Here is a 21,961-nt window from a genome sequence, read left to right on the forward strand (position 1 = left end):
CCCCCCCCCCCGCCCCGCCCGCAGACCTAGCTCTAAGTTAGAGCACCAGCTTCCCTTGCCCATACTCGAGAAGGTCCCTCCAGGCTACAGAATGACAACAGAGGTTCCTCCTTCAGCTGAAGGGCTGAGCTGAAGAAACAGCAAAGTTCGAGCCCACTTCTGCAACCGCGCAGACAGTAGTAGTGATAACCATAAAGGCAGTAAGCTTTCTAGGAGACAGGCACTGCCCTCAGCTCTACACGTGCCCCATTTCATCTGATCTTCAGACAAGCCTGCGAGGGAGGTACAGTTAAGATCCCACCTGACAGAGAAACAGGCTCAGAGGACGTACGCGGCCCCGTAGAAGTTGGAAGTGACAGGGCTGAGACTGGAACCCACACCTGTCCAACCCCGCCAGAGCCTGAGGTCCTAAGGCCCCACCCCCACAAGAGAAAGGAGGAGGCCCGGTGTCTGGGGTCTCCCTGGTCGTGGCTTCACAAACCCCCGGCCTTACCTCTATCTGGTCAATGGTTTCCTGATATTCTTTCTCCCGGGTTTTGAACAGGGACTCCGTGTCTTTAATCACCTTCTCCAAACTATCTTCCTGCTGCCGGAGCAGAAAGGGAAGCAAGGGGGAGGCCGATGGAGAGGGTGGGATGGGGGCATTCCACAGGGCCAGGGCGGGGAAGAGAGAGAGAGCCCGGTTAAAGGAAACTGGAGAAAGCCGAGAGAAAGGATGAAGGAAGAGGGGGAAGCAGGTAGAGGATGGAGGCCACAGACGGAAAGCAGCAAGGAGTGCAGGGAGGGGCGGGAGGGGCGGGAGGGGCAGGAGGGGCCGGGCGTCCAGCTGGGGAGGTGGCAGCTGCTGGGGCCCTGCGGCCCTGTGGCCGGGAGGGGCCGTTACCTCTCCCTGCGCCTCTGCGGCTGCCATGGCATAGCCTGAGAAATCCTCCCAAAGCAGCAGGGTCTCCTCAGTCTCCTCCCAAGTCAGGCTGTCACAGTCGTCCTCAAAATCATACTCCCTCCTAGAGACAGGGAACCCGCTGTCAAGGAGGGCGGGGACTCGCAGCCCGGCGGAGGGCCACTGTCGAGGGAGGGGGCCTCCGGCCTCGGGGAGACAGGGTGCTGCTGCGGGCGGGCCTGCGGGACTCACAGCTGGTTGAGCATGCGCTGCATCTCCTCGTTGATGCTGAGGGCTGTGCTCTCCTCCTCATCCCCATCGGGCTGGCGGGGCCCGTCACTCTCCGACAGGGAGGTGTCCTCCTCGACGGCAGCCTTGCGCTCCCGCTTCCGCCCCCCCATGGATGGGACCTTAATGGGAGACAAGTGCAGAGACTACAGAGACGAGGNGGGGGCGGAGAAGCGGGAACCAGCGGAGGGGGGGGGCGGGACGGACAGAGAGAGAAGACACGGTTACAACGACAGGAACACACACCAGAGTTACCGAGACAGGCAGACAGACATGGATGGGGGCAGGGCTGCAGACTGAGAAGGAAGAAAAAGGAGAAACAGAAAATAGGGCGGTAAGATCAGGGGAGAAATGGCCTGGCGACCACATCAGATGTGCATAATGGCTAAAGAGGATTTGTTTTCTAAAAAAAAAAAAAAAAAAAAAAATGCCTTCCAGCCTTTCTAATGAAATGACCAAACTAAAAGGCAAGTTTCAGGCTTCAAGGAGGAGGAGGACGCGGTATATAGGAAGGAGAACCTGAATCACACATCCAGATCCGGAAAGCCAGAGGAGAAGGGATAGAAAGAAATGAAGCAAAGAGGGACCGAGATAGAGAAAAGGTGGAAGAGCAAGGAGAATGGAGACAGGAGAAGAAATCTGGGCCCAAAAGCCCAGCGGGTCAAAACTGACGGCCAAAGGCCTGGGTGGCTTAGAAACTGGGACTGGGACATTAAAAAGCTTGCATGACAGCAAAACTAACCAGCTTCTTCTGTGGAGAAAGCAAGAAAAGATGAAAGGAAGAGAGGACAGGAGGCGGACAGAGGAGAGAGAGAGAGGGAGGGGAGAGACGGAGTTAGAGACGGCTTCCGAACCTTCTCTTCAGAGGCTGTTCCTTGCCCCCCAGCCTAGTCCCACTGAGGGCCCCTGGTGCCAGGGTGGGCTCCCCAAGAAGGAGGGGCCAGCGCTGAGGGAAGACTCTGGGCCTGCGCCCCCCTCCCGTGAGGAGCTGAGGCACTGGGCAGGTGCGGGCAGGGGCCCGGGCCTGCGGGCCGCCCCGTCCCCTCACCTGGAACATCTTGATCATGTCTTCGCAGTTGCGCTGCTGAGCCACGTCGCACAGTTTGGCGGTGATGTCAATGCGGCGACAAATGTCCATATCTACCTTCATGGCCTTCTCCTGGATCTTGGTGTCCAGCTCAGACAGGTTCTGTCCAGGGAACGCAGGGCACGGTAAGCAGGCGGCCGGCACCCCAGACAAGGCCCAATGAGATCCTCATTCTTCCGATCACACACCACCTCTGCCCCCTCTTCCTGGACGCCCTCCCCTCATGGGCTCATGGGCTGCTCAAGCCACCAGCCCCCTGGTCAGACGGGGAGCCCCGGAGGGCACGGTCCGGGACCTGCTGGGGCTCCCTCCTGGAACTTATGCTCCCAGAGAGAGAGACCACTGGGAGTTACAAGAGTGGAGGAAGTATTTCGAGAAGAGGAATGGCTAACACTTATTCAGCATGAAGTCTGTGCCAGCAGGGTCCTAAGGGCCTGACAGCCTCCCTCATCGCTCTGCAAAGTACCGTCTTTACGACCCCATTCCACGGGGGAGGACACGGAGGCAGAGCGGTGAAGGAATTCACCAAGGCCACCCTGCATGCAGGTCAGAGCCAGGGTCTGGGCTCTTAACTAAGCGCTTGCCAGCCTCTAATAGAGGTCAAGGCCACAGATCGAGACCTCTCACATAAGACACCAAAGCTTTCATTCCTTCCTGTCCTCCTGAATGAGGGTGGGGTGGGGTGGGGGGCCAGCCGGGGGGAGACGGAAGCACAACAAAGTGAGTAAGGGCGGTGGCCCAGGAAATGCACAGGCCCAGAGCAGAAAGGCCCACCTTCCCGGCCTCAGACGGGCTCAGACGTGTGGGGGCTGCACTCACATTGCTCATGAGCCCCTTGAAGACCACAAGCTCAGCTTTCAGCTGCTCCACCTTCATGGCCAGCTCCTCCTGGCAGGCGTCAGCCTCCTGGGCTTCNGGGGGGGGGGCAGCCCTCACCTCCTGGAGCTCGTTCACTCGCTCCTGCAGCTGTATCCGCACAGTATACTCCTCTTCCCACCTGGCAGACATGGGGGACAGGGAGGGAGCCTAGGTGCGGGGTCCTGCCCTGCCCTGCCCCAGCGGCTCCCCGCTCCCCACCCCTCCAGCTCAGGCCTCTCTCACTCTAGCTCTGGTGCCCTGGGTGCTCGGGGGGCCGTGGCCAGGAACGGCCAGCCTGCCCGGGGGTGGCCAGCTGCAGCTGTCGGGTGGCTCCACGCTTCCTGGCAAGTGCAAGCCCGCCAGCTGCCTTCCCGGAACCTCTGGGCCGCGCCCCAGGAACCCTATTTGAGAGCAACTGCTGCCACTCTGCTCCCTCACAGCGCCCATCCAGCTCGGGCCCTGGCTCAGCCAGCTGCCTGGCTGGCCTCCTCCCCCCTCGCGCCCGCACCAGACCCCCAGGCCTGCTGGCCCGGCCTCTCACCTTCGGGGGCCCAGATCCAGTCTCCCGCCTCCTGCCCGCACCAGCCCAGGGCTCCTCTAGCCCGCTGGCCTGCCTCTCGTGGTGCCATTTAACCCTGGAGAAGCAGCCGCAGGACACACACCCCATCAACAGGGTTGGTCAAGAGCCCGGTAGGAGACACTCAAAGTCCGTCCCCCACAAGCTCCAGAAACTGCACACCCGGAACCCCTGTACAGGAGCCCTGGAGAGGTGATGGGGCTGGCCCTGAGGCATGAAAGCAGTGGAAAGCAGGAGCCTGGGGGTCCCAGGCACCCAAACCCCACGGGTGAGGGAAATCAGAGTAGGAAAAAGCGCCTCGTTCATCCAGTGGGTGGGAACTAGAAGTGGCATCTCCTAGGCTCCAGAATTCCGAGACTAGGACCACAAGCAGCTAAGAGGTCCCCCCTGGACACAGGTAGGGTCTGCTGCGTAGGGCGAGGGTTTCCACTAGATGTGAGTCCACGGCAAGCCAGTGCACAGGTCTTGGCGTGGCAGAGGTGGAAGGGCAATGCTGGGGGCAGCATGCTACTGGGGGTCTCAAGACCCTGCGAGGGTGCCTGGGATGGCAGAACTTCTCAGACCCCATTCAGACAGCCCATCACCTCCTGCCACTTCTTCTGGGCTGAGAAAGGAGGGCACGGTACCACAGGAGAAACTGTGGGATCAGAAAGGTGGCCAGAAGCCACAAAGAGGACAGCAAGGAAACGAAAGTGGGACTGCACCCTCCCTCCCCCCGCTCCATCTTTCCCCCACCTCGCCCCCCTCTCCCCCTGGGCTCTGCCCACAGCCTCTTCCCAGCATGTCCGCCTGCTCCGCACTGGGCGCTGCAGAGCTCCTAATAACAACTCCTCTGCGTGGCCCACGGCCCCTCCCGCATGCGCAGGGCAAAGGCACCAGCTGGGCCACCACCCTGCCGGCCGTCACACAGCCCAGCTCTGGGGCCTCTTGGCTCTCTGCCCATCTTTCCCTGCTGCCCCCATGTTCTTCCTCCTTTTGCTCTGGCATTCTCCATCAGATGGTGGGGCCCGTGAGGGGCCCTAGCAGTGTCAAGTTATACATTTTCATAGACAAGACATGTTTATCTTTTCTGGGCCTGAGGTTTCTTCATCGACAACCTGAAGGCATGGAATGCGGTGCCCTCATACCCCCGAGTCCGTGAGTCCCTAGAGGAAGCAAGACTGGCAAGGGGACAATGACTCTGGGCAAGATGCATCAGGGAGGGTAGGAAGCATCAAATTCAGGTAGAAATTTAAGTAAGGAAGTTAGGGAAGGATTGAGACGAACAAAATCTTACAGAGTAAAAAAACAAAACAAAACAAAACAAAAAACTGAAAATAAATCATCTGGAAGCTTACTAGAATCTTTAAAGTTTATTTATTTATTTATTATTTATTTATTTATTATTTATAGTAGTCTACACCCAACGTGGGGCTCTAACTCACAACCCTGAAATCAAGAGTCATATGCTCTCCTGACTGAGTCAGCCAGGCGCCCCTGAAAGCTTACTAGAATTCTGTCTGTTCTCCAGCCAGACTTTCCCACAAATAGGTTCCTTCTGAACTCCATTCAAATGTGGTCTCACTTACAAGGTTCCCTTGACATGGAATTTGAGCAATTTCCACGTATTCTACCTCTCCTAAAGACCTCCCTCCCAAATAAACGGCATCCTTGAGCACAGGGAGAAAGCAGGGGCCATTCCTACACTGGAAGGACGGAGGCCAGGAAGAAGAGAGCCACCCAAGGTTGCACACAGCAGGGGAGCTGAAAATAGAACCCAGGAGGCCTCGGCTCCTTCCCAGTTTAGTGCTCAAGCTATACCCATGCCTTCCGGGCCACAGACAGGAGCTATGGTGCTTCAAAGAGAACAGTGCGAGGGCACAGGATCTGGGGTGGAAGAATGAGGAACTGCCAGTGTCACGTACCATACAGCCCTAGCTGCTGCAGAGCGATGAGCTCATCGATCCCCAAGGAATAACTCTCTGCTGCCTTGGACAGCCGGACCAAGGACAAACGCTCTTTCAGTCAAGAAAAACCAAATACCCGAGAACAGCAGTTGTTTCTGTGGTTATGGATGCATTCCAGAACTGTGTGTTCTGCTGCTGACCGTGTTAATTAACTACTGCAGGGTCAGGGGCTGGGGGCAGGGGCTGGGGCTGTGGCAGGGGCTGGTTCTGGGTGGCATCTGAATGATGGCTTTAGGAGAATTGAGATTCCCAAAGGCACTTATAACATGGGCTAGGACGAAGGAAGCCAGTATGACAGGACCCAACTTCAGAAAACCTGCTGATCTGCGATCTGCTAGACTCTGGCAAGTTACAGATCCCTGAAGGCTGCCCCCAGACCCAGGGGTAAGCTCCGGGACATTCAGCCAAGCCCCAGCTGACACACCAATGTCCACTACACAGGGCTGCAAGGGTAGTTCCCAGGCCTGCCCACAAGGGGTCAGAGTAGCCAATTAAGAGGTTAAACCTGATGGCTCCCAAAATAAAGCCTCCTTCTGACCTGTCATCTTCCTCCTCAACCAAGGCATCCATCGCAAAGTCTACAGAGAGCTGGCTGTGCTCGTGCTCCTTCCTAATGGCCAGGTTTTCGGGCCCCAAAGGGATCCACTTGGTATACAGCCAGAGCCAGCATCATAGCCCTTCCCTGGTCCCCTGTGCTACCCTGCCAGTCCCCTGCAGAAAGCCAAATCCTCGTCCTCAGAGAGCACTGGGCCTGCCCACCAGCTGCCTTATACTCACAGGGTGTGTCCAGATTCTCAACTTTTCCCCACTCGGTTCCTCTGCTGGCTTCACTCACATCTCGTCATCCTTTGGCTCTTCATACTTTCACAGATTCCCCCAGCTCCCACAAGCCCTATGACAACTAGCAGTTCCTTCCCCTCTCCCTAGGGAACTCCTTTTCCCCCCTTTTTCTTTCTTTTTCTTTTTCTTTTTTTACTTACTCCAGGCAATGTTCTGAGGTTCCAGAGCCTTGCATATGGAACTGGACTAGGTATCCAGTTTCCCTAAACCCACTGCAAGATGCAGCCCCCCCACGCCCTTCTAATTTCCCTTACGCCCCCAAATGAAAGCCATATCCCTTGTCTCTTACTTTTGATCAGTATGTGGAACATCTACCACAAAAGTGCTCTGAGGGCTGAGCCTGCAGAGGCTAAGTAGTACCCCAGACGTGACCTCTCAAACGCGTGCCCCTTTCACGCGGCACACAACCCCACAGTGAACACAGTCATCCCAACACTGCAGCCTAGGTGAGACAGAAAGAAAAGCCACAAGACAAATATGTACGCTCCACAGTACTCCGCTCAGAGCATCCTTCTTCCTGTCACGAGTGCGACTTCTGCATTCCCTGTGGATCCCCGTCTTCCTGTACCCAATTCCGTCTACTTCCAAGCTCCTTACACAGCAGGAACTTTACTCTCATCTTATTCCTCCCTGATTCTTGGGCCGCACTGCTCTCCCCTCCCAGACCCACACTTGGTCCAGGTCCCATGTGTGGCATGACACTGAGCCCCGACCCCACCCTCCCGGTCCCCTACCTCCGCTTGTACTCGTCCCGCTCGCGCTTCACTTTAGCCAGGACGTTGTAGAGCGCGCGGATCTCGGGGGTGATGGTGTCGATCTGGACGCCCACCCCGTCGGGATGCACCCACGACAGGCCAGGCCCTTGCACCAGCGTGGGCTCCAGTCCCGGCCCGAGCCGGCGGGCGTGAGAGAAGGACCAGATGGTGCCGGGCATGAAGCGGGTGGACGAGGAGTAGGAGGTGGAGGTGGAGGTGGAGGGCGACGAGTGGCAGGCCGCGGAGGGCACGAGGGGGCCGGCTGGCGAACGCGCGGGCGAGCCCAGCACCCGCGCCGAAGGGGTGCAGACGGCGGCGGGCCGGGCGCTCAGGGGCAGCCCCAGGGGCCTGATGGGGCTGACGAAGCCGGTCTGCACGGCCTGGTCGCGGCGAGCCAGGCCCCGCCGGCCCTGCTTACCCTCCTCCAGCGCCTGCTGCAGCTGCTTCTCCAGCAGCCGGTTGCGGCGCTCCAGCTCGTGCACCTTGGCCAGGAAGCAGCGGAACCGGAGGTTCAGGGTCTTGAGCACGTTGATGTTGGAGCCCAGGTCGTTGCGGAGAGCCATGGCGGCGGGGGGCGCCGGGCCCGGCCCGGGCGGCGAGTAAGCAGCCGGACCGGCCGGGGCGAGCGGCGCCGGGGACACGTCTCCTCCCCCGGCGAAGTGGTCGCCTCCCAGGGGGTCCCCCAGCGGCCCGGTCAGGCCCTGCTGCTCCTGCTGTAGGAGGAAGAGGTTGGGGCCGAATAACGGATTCATGGCTGCGTCTTCTGCGGGGAGACGGAGACCGCTACAGGAGCACGGATGGAGGGCTAGGGAGAAGAGCCAATGAGGCGCCCGGGGGACTTGGGGCAACCAATCAGACGGCTCGACGGAAGGGGCCGAAGTCAGGGGGGCGGAGCAGCGCAGAGATGAGGCCAATGGAAGGAGGCTGGCGCCTGGGCCTTTCCGGGTCTGAGGCTGAGCGAACCCCAGTCCATGCCCGCAAGCCAAGGTGGCAGAGAAATACAATCCAGGTCCTTCAGTATTCCATGGGTTCTGGTGGCAGGATGCCCATCCTCCCCACACCCCTAATGCCCTCCTCTCCCCAGAGTTCAAACACCCTAAGCTCTGACTCCAGGACTCTCCCTCCCTGGGGCCCCGAGGAGACCAAGGGAGCCCAGGAGCCTGAACCGGATCTCTCAGTATACCACATTGTTCCCTCTCTTCAGAGGAGCCGTGTCCCACCCTCCCACCGCTACCATTAAGGTAGCAAAGCCAGTACCCAGTCCCCTCAAAAAAACACAGTAGACAGATTATAAAATGTGTATTAGATTTCATATGCACAGTGGAGATGCCAACCTCACAGAGGTAAGAGTTCCAACCCAGTGCCAACAGCAATGAGCCACCCCAGTCTAGTTTCAACCATTCATCTAGTACAACACTGGATGGCTGCTGCCTCTGGACTGAGATTTCCTCCTCTTTGCTGGTGGAGGCTGGCTGGAACCAAGGGGGGATACGGTGGAAGTCTCAGGACCCTTGGGGGTGCCATTCTGTTTCTGGAAGGCAGCTCTCTTGGAAGGCTGTTCTGGCAACTGCTGCTTTAGCTTCTCAGGCCTTTTGGTGTTTCGAAGGAGCTGATCACAGTCCTCAGGGTTGATAGTGGCCTGGGTCTTGGAAAGGGATAGCACAGGCACTTCTGTATCCGTGCCCTTAGGAGGACCATTCTGCTTCCGGAAGGCAACTTTCTTGGAGGACAGCGAAGTAGCTGACTTTTGCTTTAGTTTCTTAGTCACCTTTGGTCCCCTGATCACTTCAGCTTCTTGAGCTCGCTGACTGCTGTCCTGGACCTTGGGAAAAGCTTGGGACTTTGTATCACTAGATACAGTGGACAATCCGGAGTCTGTCCCTTTGGAGATGCCATTCTGCTTCTGGAAGGAGGCCTTCTTGGGATGTTGCTGTTTCTGCAACTGCTGCTTTGCTTTCACAGCCACTCTGGCCTTCTTGGCAGGCTGACTGCTGCCCTCAAACTTGGGGGTCACCTGACCTTTCACCTCAGGCAAGTTTAGGTTTGTAGGGGTGGCAGCTGCAGAATTTCCTGGGTTAAAATTAAACATGTGGTTTAAGAAAATGGGCCTCATCACTGGAGCTTGATCATTAGTGCAGGAAGTAAGCAGATGTATCAAGATAAGGAAACTGCCTGACTTCTGTCAGCCAAGTGTGCAACATAGTTGGGATAGTACCTAAGAGCCAACTACCTAGATTCGTATTACTTAATATCACCTGGCCTTTACTCAAGTCACATTTGAACCTTGTATTAGGGAAAGGGAAAGGGAAGGGAAGAAAAAAGAAAAAAAGAAGGAAGGAAGGAGGAAGGGAGGGAGGGAGGAAGGAAGGGATCATTATTCATCCTTGGGCAAAAAGGTCTTCAGAGGAAGTTGTGCCCCCTTGAGGACAGCAGGTCACATGACACAAGGAGGAGGTGAATCCTGAATAGACCTGAAGCAGAGGGCTTTTTCTTTTTTAATTAAAGACTGTTTTTAGGGTTTTTTTAATGTGGATTTTGAGGAGATGCAAGAAAATAAGAAGTCACACACAGCAACCAGGAACAGGCTAGTAAGGCACAAATGAGAAATGACATTAAATATGTACTTTTAAAGTTACAGTGGAAAAAAGTTAACAGCAAATTTTGCCAGTTCTTAAGGTTTCTCTTAACATTCAGATGTGACTTTTGTGAGGAACATTATTTATAAAGAAAAAAAAAATCAGGGTGCCTGACTGGCTCAGTCCGAAGAGCGTGCGACTCATCTTGATCTCAGGGTCATGAATTCAAGCCCCATGTTGGGCATTGAGATTACTTAAATAAATAAACTTAAAAAAAGAAATCAACTCAGTAAGTCACAGTTTGTAATCAGAGAAACTCGCCTCTCCCTCTTCCAACTAAACCTAGGGTTCTATCCCAGCACACAGAACCGCCAAGCCTGTTCCAGAAAACCCCACCCTTCCCGAGATTCAGACCAGACTCAAGATGGCTGAGAAAAAGATCTGCAATTAGTGTGATGGGCTCAGAGAACTGCTGATGGTTCCGAGGAGTCTTGTGCCAACCCAATGCTGACAATGCTGGACCAGCACAGGCCTGTTACCGGGAAGGCAACCCTCGGCCAAGAAGGAAAGAAACCACAACTGCACTGAGAATGCATTAGTGCTGAAAGACTGCAGCCACTTGGCAGAATCAAGCAAAAGATCCCCATCTCTACGAGTGCTTTCACATACACTCAAACGTGGTCCAAGCATGCAAAGGCTGCGATAAGGAAGACAGAAATCGGGGCGCCTGGGTGGCTCAGTCGTTAAGTGTCTGCCTTCAGCTCAGGTCATGATCCCAGGGTCCTGGGATCAAGCCCCGCATTGGGCTCCCTGCTCAACAGGGAGCCTACTTCTCCCTCTTCCACACCCCCTGCTTGTGTTCCCTCTCGCTGTCTCTGTCAAATAAATAAAATCTTAAAAAAAAAAAAAAAAAACAGAAATCCCACCATTCCCTGCAGTCATACGCCTCCTGAAGGGTAGAAAGAGCAAATGCAGTGATGAAGGGCAGAAAGAGCAGACTGCTTACCTGTCTGGGATTGGGGGATAGAATTAGAGAATTTCTTGAACTTGGCAATAAAGAAACCATCCATATTGTGAGTGTGAGGGTAGAAGCGGCGGGTAGAACGCAAGGTGGGGTGGAAGCGCCTTTCTCGAAAGCGAGTAAAACCCTCCTGGCCAAAGTCTAGACCTGTTGGCACCAACCGCACATTCCTCTTTTTCAGGGCATAGTCTACTACCCACTCATTCTCTTCGACCTGGATACGTCGGGGAGACAAAAAGAGAAGGAAAAGCAGAGCTGGAGGTGAAGGGAGCTCTAAGGGGCAAACCACCCCCTAGTCCTGTCCCGTCAGCTCTGCCACAACAAAGGCCTCACCATGATGGAACAGGTGCAATAAACAAGGTAGCCTCCCGTCTTGGACATGGCATTGACGGAGTCAATAGCACTCAGGAGCAACTCCTTCTGAAGGTGAGCACAGCGCAAGATGTCCTTCTCATCCTGTCACAAGGGGAGACCGATGCAAGGGTGTGACAATTTCAGAAAGACAGCCTCAGGAGAAAAGGTGAGCTGTGACCAGCTCGGAGTGCCCCTCCACCTCCCACCCCAGCTCCACGAGGCCCAGCCGCACCTCTCAGCTGGTCCCCACCCCAACTCTTAGCAACACCCCCCAACAACTTCTCACCTTGTTAGTCTTCACAGCTGGGTCTTTGGAAATGACCCCAGTGCCACTACAGGGAGCATCCAAAAGTACTCGATCAAAGCCCCCCACCACCTGTGGGAAAACGGTAGGTGAGTTAGGTGTTTTTGGCAATCTGCACCGCACCATTACTTCCTAGTGGCAAGTCGAAACCCTGTGAGGTCAGGAAGCGGGCAGGGGAATCGGAAGACACACAACAGAGACACACAGAGGAGAGCTGTACCTTGGGAAACTGGCGCCCATCGTAGTGGCTGATGATGGTGTTGGTGACTCCCAACCGGTGCAGATTACCCACGACACTCTTGAGCCGCTCAGCGTTGGCATCGTTGGCAAGGATCACACCTGTGTTCTTCATCAGCTGGGCTGAAGCGGGAGAGGCACAGCACTCACCAGCCAGCTGCACTGCCTCCACACCTGCCAGCCACCCTCCGGCCCAAGAACACCCAAGGGAATTCTCCCCACTTCAAGGCCACTTCGCTCCGTAAGCCTCCTCCCCACTGTCTACTGTGCAGGCCTGTCAGCCGCACCCTCTGATGAGCAGGACTGCCAGCGTGGTCCTCTCACTGTTACTGGGCATCTTTTTGGTCCCACAGACTGACTGACTTCTTTTAAGTGATAACAGCTTAATAAAATGGTTATGACTAGTTATGTGCTGAACACTTTCCTAAGGATTTGTAAAAGCTTGTCTCAATCTTAATAAGCAAGTATAATATAACCACCAAGCCAAGCACAGCTGCTATCCCATTTTACAGATAAGAGAAAACCAGGGGCTTGTCCGAGGCCATATAGACAGTTAGCAGCACATGGGGCTGGAATCCAGGTCGACTCCAGAGCCTATACTCCCCACCACTCTGCGAGTTGCTTATGCACTGTTTTCTTGAGGACTAGAGACCCCATTTACTTCCAGAAGCAGAGAGCCAGATGGCTCCTACCCCTGCGTGCCCTTCTCATACCTATGTAGCTAGTCTTTCCTCCAGGGGCACAACACATGTCCAGGATCCGCTCGTGTTCCTGGGGCGCCAAGGCCATGACCGGCAGCATACTGGAGGCTCCCTGAAGCATATAGTGCCCAGCCAGGTACTCGGGGGTAGCACCTGAGGAGGAGGACCCGTCGGTGACATGCTGGGACAGGAGTAGGGGCAGGAACGGCTATCGGGCAGGGAATACTTACCAATGGGCACGGAAGAATCATATACCACCAGTCCAGTCTTTGACCACTTGCCCAGGGGATCCAGGTTAACTCCACGGTTAATTAGTGCCTGAAGATTAGAAAGATAAGGATTTTGGGGCACCTGGGTGGCTCAGGTCATGGTCCCGGGGTTCTGGGATCGAGCCCCACATCGGGCTCCCTGATTAGCAGGAAGCCTGCTTCGCCCTCTCCCACTCTCCCTGCTTGTGTTCCCTCTCTTGCTGTGTCTCTGTCAAATAAATAAAATCTTCCCAAAAAAGGGAGGGAGGGAAAGATTTTAAAACCTCATGGGCTACTATACCCAGAAAAGAGATGGAAATACGAAAATAATGGTTCTACTGAGCCCCGTGGATCGCCACTTCCAGAGCCTGTAGCTACAACACAAGCACCACAGATCTTTGACCGCAGCCTCTCCCACACCGTCCTCTCATGTCCTCTCCCTTAGCCTCAGGCTCTAACTCAAGGTCGGCACTCTATCCCAATGGAACAGACTGCCAGCTCCTGTCCTTTTATTTCTTGGAACTGAACTATGACTTCCCAGTAGGCTCAGCCCCCTCACCACCCTAAAATGTAATATCACTGGCTAAAGCACATGAAAGACTGGAATCAGACCTTCGCACCCGGAGAAAGACTACACATAGGGCCACACCACTGGGCACAGAACAGAAGGCAGTCTTTAACACAGGTCCCTGAACCCTCGGAAACGATGAGTTTAAAATACTGTTTGGGCATGTGTGTCATGTCTTTTTCTGGGGGCAGGAATCACAGTTTCACCAGCTCCTTGATGATCAAAAAGGCAGACGATTCCCATTTCGTTCTGAGGCAGCAGAACTTTTATCCTGAAGCAGTGTCTCGACCCTGTTGAGCAGAGGCTGAAGGGACAAGTTTCCCACTACACAGAGGTCATCCTGGGCCCCAAGCCAGTCAGATAAATCCAGCATGACACTAGGCCTACCTGGATTTGCCTCTGGATCATGCCTGTACCAAGAAATGCTTAGGTACTAAGACACCCCCCTCACCCCGTCAAAGTGAGATAGGGGAGTCTCTGGGGTTAGAAGGCAACACCGCCCAGAGATAAATCTCAAAATCTACCTCTCACCTGAGCAAGGTCTCGGCGCCGGGTTTTCAAGGTATTGGTCCTGAGGGTGATAGGCCGAGGCACCTCATTAGCTTCTAAGAACTCCACCAGCTGGGAAAGCAAAATGGCAGGGAGCAAGTCAGGCTGGCGAAGGAGCTCAGCTGGACGACAAAAGAGTAAGGAGGCTGAATGCCTTTCTCACACAGCATCAAATAAAGAAGGTGAGAAAAGAGAAGAAGAAGGGGCATTAGATGAGCAAGTCAGTACCTCAGACAGAGGGAAGAGGTCCATGAGCTTGCCAAGCAGGAAGTCTCCATAGGAGTAATAAGTGGCCAGGTCCTTCTGAAGCCGGTGCAGATACTCAGAACGAGACCGACCTTCCTCCCGCTGAGTCCCAAAATCACGCAGCACTCCCACTATATCCTGAATGCGCTTGTGAATTCGTTGCAAGTCTGGAGCCTGGGCATGTGGATGTGTTAAGGAACCGTTTCATGATGTCCCAGGGTCTGGAAATCTGCTCTCCCAAGCACTAGCCCCCTACCCCTCACTCTGCACTTAGAGGATATCCTGCTCCATCTCCCCAGCAGGGGACAGCACAAAAGGCTCCTCCTCATCCACATTGATCTGTAAGCCCCCATCTGTCTCATCATCCTTTTGGGGGCCTGACTCAGGCGACCCTTTCTCCTCTTTCTCCTCTTCCTCCTCCTCCTCAGTCTCCTCTTCACTCCATTGGCCCCTAGAAACAGGTTCAGAAACAGTGATTCACAGATGAAAACAGACACCGGCTCCTCCCTCATTTCCTTCATCCGGGCTTCTGCCTTGTCTCCATCCTAAGAGTTTCCAAAACTTACCCAGCCACAGCTTCCTGGGCCTTTTGCTTCCGAGCAGCCCTCTCAATGGGCAGCAGCTGAAAAAAGAGACAAGGGGCTAGTAATGCAAAGCCCGCCCTTCCACCCTCCCAGGTAGTACTCTAGCTCTGTATTTCATTGTTTCCTAAAGGCAAATTAACTCTCCCAGAAGAAAGTGTGGAACCTGAAAAAGTGAATGTAAAATTGTAAAATATTGACCATCATTGAAACTAAGTAACAGATTAAAGGGTTTCATCAAAACTGTTCTACTTTTTTGTGTAGTTCCTTTCCTGTTAAAAAGTTCAGAATGTGGGGGCGCCTGGGTGGCTCAGTCGTTAAGCGTCTGCCTTTGGCTCAGGGAGTGATCCCGGCGTTCTGGGATCGAGCCCCACATCAGGCTCCTCCGCTAGGAGCCTGTTTCTTCCTCTCCCACTCCCCCTGCTTGTGTTCACTCTCTCGCTGGCTGTCTCTATCTCTGTCAAATAAATAAATAAAATCTTTATAAAAAAAAAAGTTCAGAATGTGGGGCGCCTGGGTGACTCAGTCCATTGAGCAGCTGACTCTTGATTTCGGCTCAGGTCATCATCTCAGAGTTTTGAGACTGAGCCCTGCAACAGGCTCTGCGCTCAGCTGGGAGTCTGCTTCTCTCCCTCTGCCTCTTCCCCTGCTCGCAAGCACGCGAACACTCTCTAATGAGTATTTTATTTATTCGAGAGTGTGAGAGAGAGAGCGCGCAAGCGAGCGCGCGGGCAGACATGCACAAGCCAGGGGGGAGGGGGAGGGAGAAGCAGACTCCCAGCTGAGCAGGAAGCCTGACACAGGGCTTGATCACAGGACCCTAGGATCACGAACTGAGCAGAAGGCAGATACTTAACCAACTAAGCCACCCAGGTGCTCCTAAATTAATCTAATTAAAGAAAATTCAGAACATTAATATACCCCCGTATGTATACAGAGGGGACAAAATTGTCCTTGGACATCCATTCTGACACGTTTCTTCCAGACATACTAGTTTTCATATAGTTAAAATTGTGATACGTTTTCAGATTTCTTTCCTGCCTTTTCTCATTCACAGATCACCAGCATTTTCACAGACACAAGGGCCAAATATTAACTTAGTGTAAAAGAACTATAATTTACTTAAGCATTTTTTTTTAAAGATTTTATTTATTTATTTGATAGAAAGAGGGAACACAAGCAAGGGGAGTGTTAGAGGGAGAAGCAGGCTTCCCATCGAGCAGGGAGCCTGATGCGGGGCTTGGGATCAGGACCTGAGTCAAAGGCAGATGCTTAACGGCTGAGCCACCCAGGCGCCCCTACTTAAGCAGATTTGTTACTCTGGCTGTTTACAGAGTTTTGGGCATTATGGCACACAGAGTTCTAGGCATTATGGTCCACAAATCTCATAATAGCAACTCTGTACAGAAAAGGCAGACTAGGAGAAAGGGTGCAAATGGGAACTTCCCTTTCATCCTATACAACCCTGTATCACCTGAGTTTTTTTTTTTTTTTAAAGATTTTATTTATTATTTATTCGACAGAGATAGAGACAGCCAGCGAGAGAGGGAACACAAGCAGGGGGAGTGGGAGAGAGAAGCAGGCTCCTAGCGGAGGAGCCTGATATGGGGCTCGATCCCATAACGCCGGGATCACGCCCTGAGCCGAAGGCAGATGGTTAACCACTGTGCCACCCAGGCACCCCCCCCTTTTTTTTTTTAAAGATTTTATTGATTGATTTATCAGAGAGAGCGTGTGCATGCACGCATGCACAAGCAGGGGGAGCAGCAGAGGGAAAAGCGGGCTGAGCAAGGAGCCCGATTTGGGACTCCATCCCAGGACCCTGGGATCACGACCCGAGCCAAAGGCAGACACTTAACCAACTGAGCCACCCAAGCGTCCCTCGCCTGATTTCTTCTAACACATTCATATACTAATTGTATACTAATACAGAAATATCTTTTTTTTTTAAGTAATCTCTATATCCAACGTGGGGCTCAAACTTACAACCCCAAGATCAAGAGTCGCATGCTCTACCAACTGAGCCAGCCGGGCGCCCCTACATAACTTCTTACACCTCAGTAAATAAATCTCTGTCCACATTCTGGATCCTCTTCCAAAACGGAATTACTAGGTCAAAAGGAAGAAACTCTCGAAGGTTCTCAGACACCAAAGGCTTTACAAAAAATGTGCACACGTTTCTATTCCCCTCAGTGCGGCACTCGAGAATCCTCCTGGCCAGGTCCTCAACAGCACTGAGCAGTCTGAATTTCAAAATGCTCTACCCTACAGCTTTTCTACATTTGTGTGTGCACTCAGCAAACACAGGTGACACGAAAACAGTGACGGAACGCTAAAACCCCTTTTCTCTACTCAGCTTATCCTTGTCACTGAGGGATAGTCTCAAGGACCTGTTAAGACTAAAAGGCAAGGATCCCTTCCTGAACACCGAGAGAGCAAACCTCACCTCTTCACCTTCATCCTCATCCTCTGAGTCAGAGTCAGCGCCATAGTCGTCTATCATATCAGCATCACTGTCCTCAGAGCCCCAGAGACCCCCTTGGTTCAGCACACCATCCTCTTCAGAGTCGTCCTCCTCCTCTTCCTCCTCACTACTGTGGGTTGGTGCTGGACGCTTCTTGCCTTGAGTAGCATGAAGTAAGGACTGGGCTCCCCTCTTCCCAGGCATCTGGACAGCAACTCCAGAGATTCCTAAGGGTTTGAAGAATTCTGGACTGACGGCAGCCACACAGTGATGGAGCCTGCACTTTTTATCCTTAAAAATGTCCTCTGGCTGTTTCTTTCACTCCAGAAATGCTCAGCAAGCCCTTCCCTACCCAGGACCCAGAGGACTCCTCATGTAGCACATAGCTCCTATATTCACTGACCTTTGGGTGGCTTTCCAGGCAATGGTTTGGCCCCAGGGAACTTATGCGTCTCCAGGGCTTCAGCAGAGCCCAACCTCCTCTTGGCTGCCCTAAAAGATGTAAGGAGTGAGGAAATGGAACACACCTCTAAGCTCTGCCACAGAAATGGTACAGTCACACAGCCCTTGCCGTAAGTGCGAGCATATGGGACTGTGTGACTAAGATGAGCAGTACCGATGTAATCGAGGCAAGTCCGGCCGTCCACACTCACCTTTTCCGAGCACGACTGGACAGCCTCCTAGAACTGTCATCACCAGCTGTATTTAAAAAAAAGAGAGACAGAACAGTATGTCACAGGGAAAATGAAAACATCAGAAGAGAACATGAAAGTGGGGAAAGAATTAATATACTAATTAAAGGGAGTAGATTGTAACTCACTCCACAGAGTTTTACGAGGAGGTGGACGAGAGACGTAAAGGAGATGACCTCCTGTGGTTGGTCATCAACCAAATCTAAACTGGGCCTCCCTCCAGATTCTGATTTTAATAAATAGCATTACCACAATCCCGATAACAACAGAGATTCAAAATTCAGGTTTTCTCTCCAACCTTGGACCTGGTTTGCGGCAACACGGCTAAACCCACCAAGAAGGTCTGAATCCGTGATGGGTTGGTAAATATGGGATCCGCTAGAATTCCACCCTCAGGAAAATGGTGAAGACAAATTGAAATAAGCCAGCATGCCACATACACTTGCTCCTTCTGTGGCAAAACCAAAATGCAAAGACTGAGCTATGGTGGGGCATCTGGGTGGCTCGGCTGGGCAACCGACTCTTGATTTTGGAACAGGCAGCGATCTCGGGGTCATGGGATCGAGCCCTGAATTGGGCTCCATGCACTCAGCAGGGAGTCTGCTTGAGGATTCTCTCTGTCCCTCTCCTACTTTTTTTTTTAAGATCTTATTTATTCATTTGAGAGAGCAAGCGAGAGAGAGAGAGCATGAGCAGTGGGGAGAGGCAGAGGGAGAGGGAGAAGCAGACTCCATGCTGAGCAAGGAGCCTGATGTGGGCCTCAATCCCAGGACCCTGGGATCATGAACTGAGCTGAAGGCAGATGCTTAATCAACTGAGCCACCCAGGAGCCCTCTCCTTCTGCTTCTGCCCCTGCTCACACTCATTCTAAAACAAATAAATAAAATCTTAAAAAAAAAAAAAAAAGATGACAACGACAATGACTGAGCCATGGGAATCTGGCACTGTGGATCCTGCATAAAAACAGTAGCCAGCGCTGCCTGGACTTACACCACCACTTCTGCTGTGGCAGTCAACCCTGCCATCAGAAGACTAAAGGAATGGAAAGACCAGAGGAAGCTCCACCATTTCAAACACTGCCAGTCTATAATAAATGGATTTACGTAACAAACAAAACTGTCTTCCTCTCCTTTCCTTTACTCTTACTTTAATCAGTAACCAACCACAGATTTTACCTCTGTAACTGCTGTTTTCTATACATTCTCCAAGAAATAAAAGGCTTATTAAATCTCAGCCCTGTCATTTACATGGCCAACTTGCTTAACCTCTCAGCATTCACTTCCTTAACGATGTCTCTCTCACTAAGAGAATGAGGTGACATGTGTCCAAAAGGTTCAGTATAATGCCTAACACTTTTTTTAAAAAGATTTATTTATTTACCTTAGAGGAAAAGACAGAATGTGCACAAGCAGAGGGAGGGGCAGAGGAAGAGAAAGAGAATCCTCAAGCAGACTCCCCACTGAGTGCAGGGCCAAGCGCAGGGCTTGATCCCCCAACCCGGAGATCATGACCTGAGCCGACATCAAGAGTCTGATGCTTAACCCACTGAGCTACCCAGGCACCCAGTGCATAGTACTCTCTAATATCTAGAAAACCTGCATCTTTTATCTAATGCCCAACACAAACTACCTGTCCACTCTTCTCTTCCACCCAGCCTTCCATGCAGATTATTCACCATATGGAAACCAGACCTGTGCCTTCTTGTGCCCACCTCCTCCACAACGTAAGTGATGGGGACTGGTCTGTTCCCTTCCCAAATTCCACTTACTAAAATGTCAACCATTTTCCAAAACCCAGATTAAAATCTTTTTTTTTTTTAAAGATTTTATTTATTTATGTGACAGACAGCGAGAGAGGGAACACAGCAGGGGGAGTGGGAGAGGAAGAAGCAGGCTCCCAGCCGAGGAGCCCGATGTGGGACTCGATCCCGGAACGCCGGGATCACGCCCTGAGCCGAAGGCAGACGCTTAACAACTGCGCTACCCAGGCGCCCCAACCAGATTAAAATCTTTTTAAACTCCAGCACCTGTGTGGCTCAGTCGGTTAAGCGTCTGCCTTCTGCTCAGGTCATGACTTCGGGGTCCTGGGATGGAGCCCTGCATTGGGCTCCCTGATCAGTGAGGGGCCTGCTTCTCCCTCTTCCTCTGCCCCTCCCCCCTGCTCATGCTCGCTCTCTCAAATAAATAAAATCTTAAAAAAAATCTTTTTAGGCGTGCCTGGGTGGCTCTGTCAAATAAATAAATAAAATCTTTTTAAAAAAAATAAATAAATAGGGGCGCCTGGGTGGCAGAATGGTTAAGCGTCTGCCTTCGGCTCAGGGCGTGATCCTGGCGTTATGGGATTGAGCCCCACATCAGGCTCCTCCCGCTATGAGCCTGCTTCTTCCTCTCCCACTCCCCCTGCTTGTGTTCCCTGTCTCGCTGGCTGTCTCTATCTCTGTCGAATAAATAAATAAAATCTTTAAAAAAAAAAATAAAAAATAAAAAAATAAATAAATAAATAAATAATGAATGAATGAAAGAACGAACAAACTTTTTAAACTCCAATTGGGTAGAGTTTAAAATAACCTAATAACCTCCCTCAGTATTAAACTGCACCTCTCCTTGCATGGGTATTTGGGTCCCTGATGCATCATCCCTAATTTCTAAGTGCTGATGACAGTGAGTGTTTCATTCATTCTTACTTTTTTTTTTAATTAAAAAAAAATTTTTTTTTTTGGAGAGAGAGCAGGGGTTGGGTGAGTAGAAGGAGAGAGAATCTTAAGCAGACTCCCCACGGAGCGGGGAGCCAGGTGGGGGCTCAACCTCACAACCCTGGGATGATGACCTGAAGCGAAATCAAAAGTGGGACGCTTAACGGACTGAGCCACTCAGGTGCCTCCATTCATACTTACTTTCTAGTATCTCATACAATATACTCTGGTTTCTCTTCAAGTATATAAATCTCGTTAACTCATTCAAAGAAAATCCCACGACAACAGAAAGTGAATACATAAACTAAAAACGGAGGAGCATGTGATACAGATAAAATGGTGCAAAACCTGGAGAACTGGGGGGAGTGGGAGGCCACGCCTAACCCTTACCTGCAGGCAAGAACCTTGCGAGTTCGGTCTCAGCACCCTTCTGTTTCCGGGCCTTACGGCCTGGCCCGCGCTTCTCCTTCGTAGGGTCCAACTTGCGCCCCATAGTACTGGAGAAAAGAAAAAAGGGAGAGCGTAGAGTCGCGTGTGTTGGAAAGGGAATCAGAGACCGCAGACTTCGCATATTAGAGTGGGAAAGAGGACCGCCTGGAACCTCGACTCTGTACCCCCCAATGCCCCTCATGGCATGAACAAACCTCCATTCCACGCTCGGCACGGCCCTTGGGTCCCACGCCATTTGTATTGCGTCCCCCTCCCAACGCCCCAGCCTGGATCGGTGCAGTCACGCTTCCCCGACTTCTTCCACACCCACCCCAGGCCTCGGCTCACCTGAAATAGGGTCCAAGCACGAGAGACCCCCTCGCTAAGCGGCTCGGCACTCCACGTGCAAACCGAGGCTAGGGTTCGGACACCACACTCTAACGCAACGTTTCACGCAGGCGCAGAGGCGCGCTCGCCTCGCGGCCCCGCCTCTTCCGGTCGCTTCTAACCGGCCGCAAACCCGGAACAGGCGCTCGCCCGGAATGCGCGCATAGCTGGCGGCGGGGGCGCCGGAGTAAATTCAAAGGCGGACCGTTTCACTTATTCGCCGTGGGCGGAGAAAGCAATGAGGACGGAACCGTTTTCAACTTCCCCGCCCATCCCGCAAAGCGTTTGGCTTCTTGCCTCACTGCAGACTACAGTGGGATAAACTGGTACCTAAGACCGCGGCCCTCCTTCTGGCACTCTCCACCCTACGTCTAGTCTCAAAATGATGGAATCCCGTGCCATTCACCTCCTCCCAACCCTTGGCCGGAGGAAGACCCCTTGTTAACAAAAAACTTCAGCTTTCCTAAAAATAAATAAGGCGGTGCTTTAGGAGCTGGTAGAAACTTTTCCAAGAACTTTACTAGTTTTATCTTCACAACTCCAGGAGGAAGAGATCTTTATTTTATGAGAAATCTACAGCCCAGATTAACTTCCTCAGATCACAAGGCCATTAAGCAGTACTACAGGGTATGAACCCAGGTAGTTTTGGAGCCCCTCATGTTCCAGGTGGCAGTCATCCTT

General features: G+C 52.7%; 2 protein-coding genes across 6 annotated transcripts in view; both read right to left on the reverse strand.

Moving 5' to 3' along the window:
• Positions 1–8,034, reverse strand: part of IFFO1 (intermediate filament family orphan 1) — a 13,222-nt gene extending 5,188 nt beyond the window's left edge. The window contains exons 1-7 of one of the 5 annotated variants that reach the window (XM_034645078.1): positions 7,211–8,033; positions 3,075–3,252; positions 2,217–2,357; positions 1,911–1,916; positions 1,133–1,290; positions 884–1,004; positions 494–586 (exon numbers count right to left, since the gene is read on the reverse strand). In XM_034645078.1, the coding sequence (XP_034500969.1) occupies positions 494–586; positions 884–1,004; positions 1,133–1,290; positions 1,911–1,916; positions 2,217–2,357; positions 3,075–3,252; positions 7,211–7,983 (1,470 nt within the window). In that variant the 5' untranslated portion in view covers positions 7,984–8,033. Of the gene's footprint in view, positions 1–493; positions 587–883; positions 1,005–1,132; positions 1,315–1,910; positions 1,920–2,216; positions 2,358–3,074; positions 3,253–7,210 lie in introns of all 5 variants that reach the window. The other 4 variants (XM_034645077.1, XM_034645076.1, XM_034645080.1 and 1 more) reach the window with 4 other exon arrangements.
• Positions 8,035–8,515: 481 nt separating this feature from the next.
• NOP2 (NOP2 nucleolar protein) lies at positions 8,516–21,704 on the reverse strand. Its single transcript, XM_011228729.3, has 16 exons — positions 21,242–21,704; positions 20,855–20,961; positions 17,734–17,779; positions 17,484–17,572; positions 17,063–17,307; positions 14,602–14,657; positions 14,317–14,486; positions 14,018–14,217; positions 13,772–13,861; positions 12,655–12,742; positions 12,437–12,577; positions 11,707–11,846; positions 11,469–11,558; positions 11,162–11,284; positions 10,814–11,042; positions 8,516–9,301 (listed from the first exon to the last, which is right to left on the reverse strand). Exons 2-16 carry the CDS (start codon positions 20,955–20,957, stop codon positions 8,637–8,639), a joined length of 2,475 nt encoding a protein of 824 aa, XP_011227031.1. The 5' UTR covers positions 20,958–20,961; positions 21,242–21,704; the 3' UTR covers positions 8,516–8,636.
• Between the last annotated feature and the right edge of the window lie 257 nt (positions 21,705–21,961).

This window comes from Ailuropoda melanoleuca, chromosome 16, assembly GCF_002007445.2.
Source record: "Ailuropoda melanoleuca isolate Jingjing chromosome 16, ASM200744v2, whole genome shotgun sequence".
Lineage (NCBI taxonomy): Eukaryota > Metazoa > Chordata > Mammalia > Carnivora > Ursidae > Ailuropoda > Ailuropoda melanoleuca.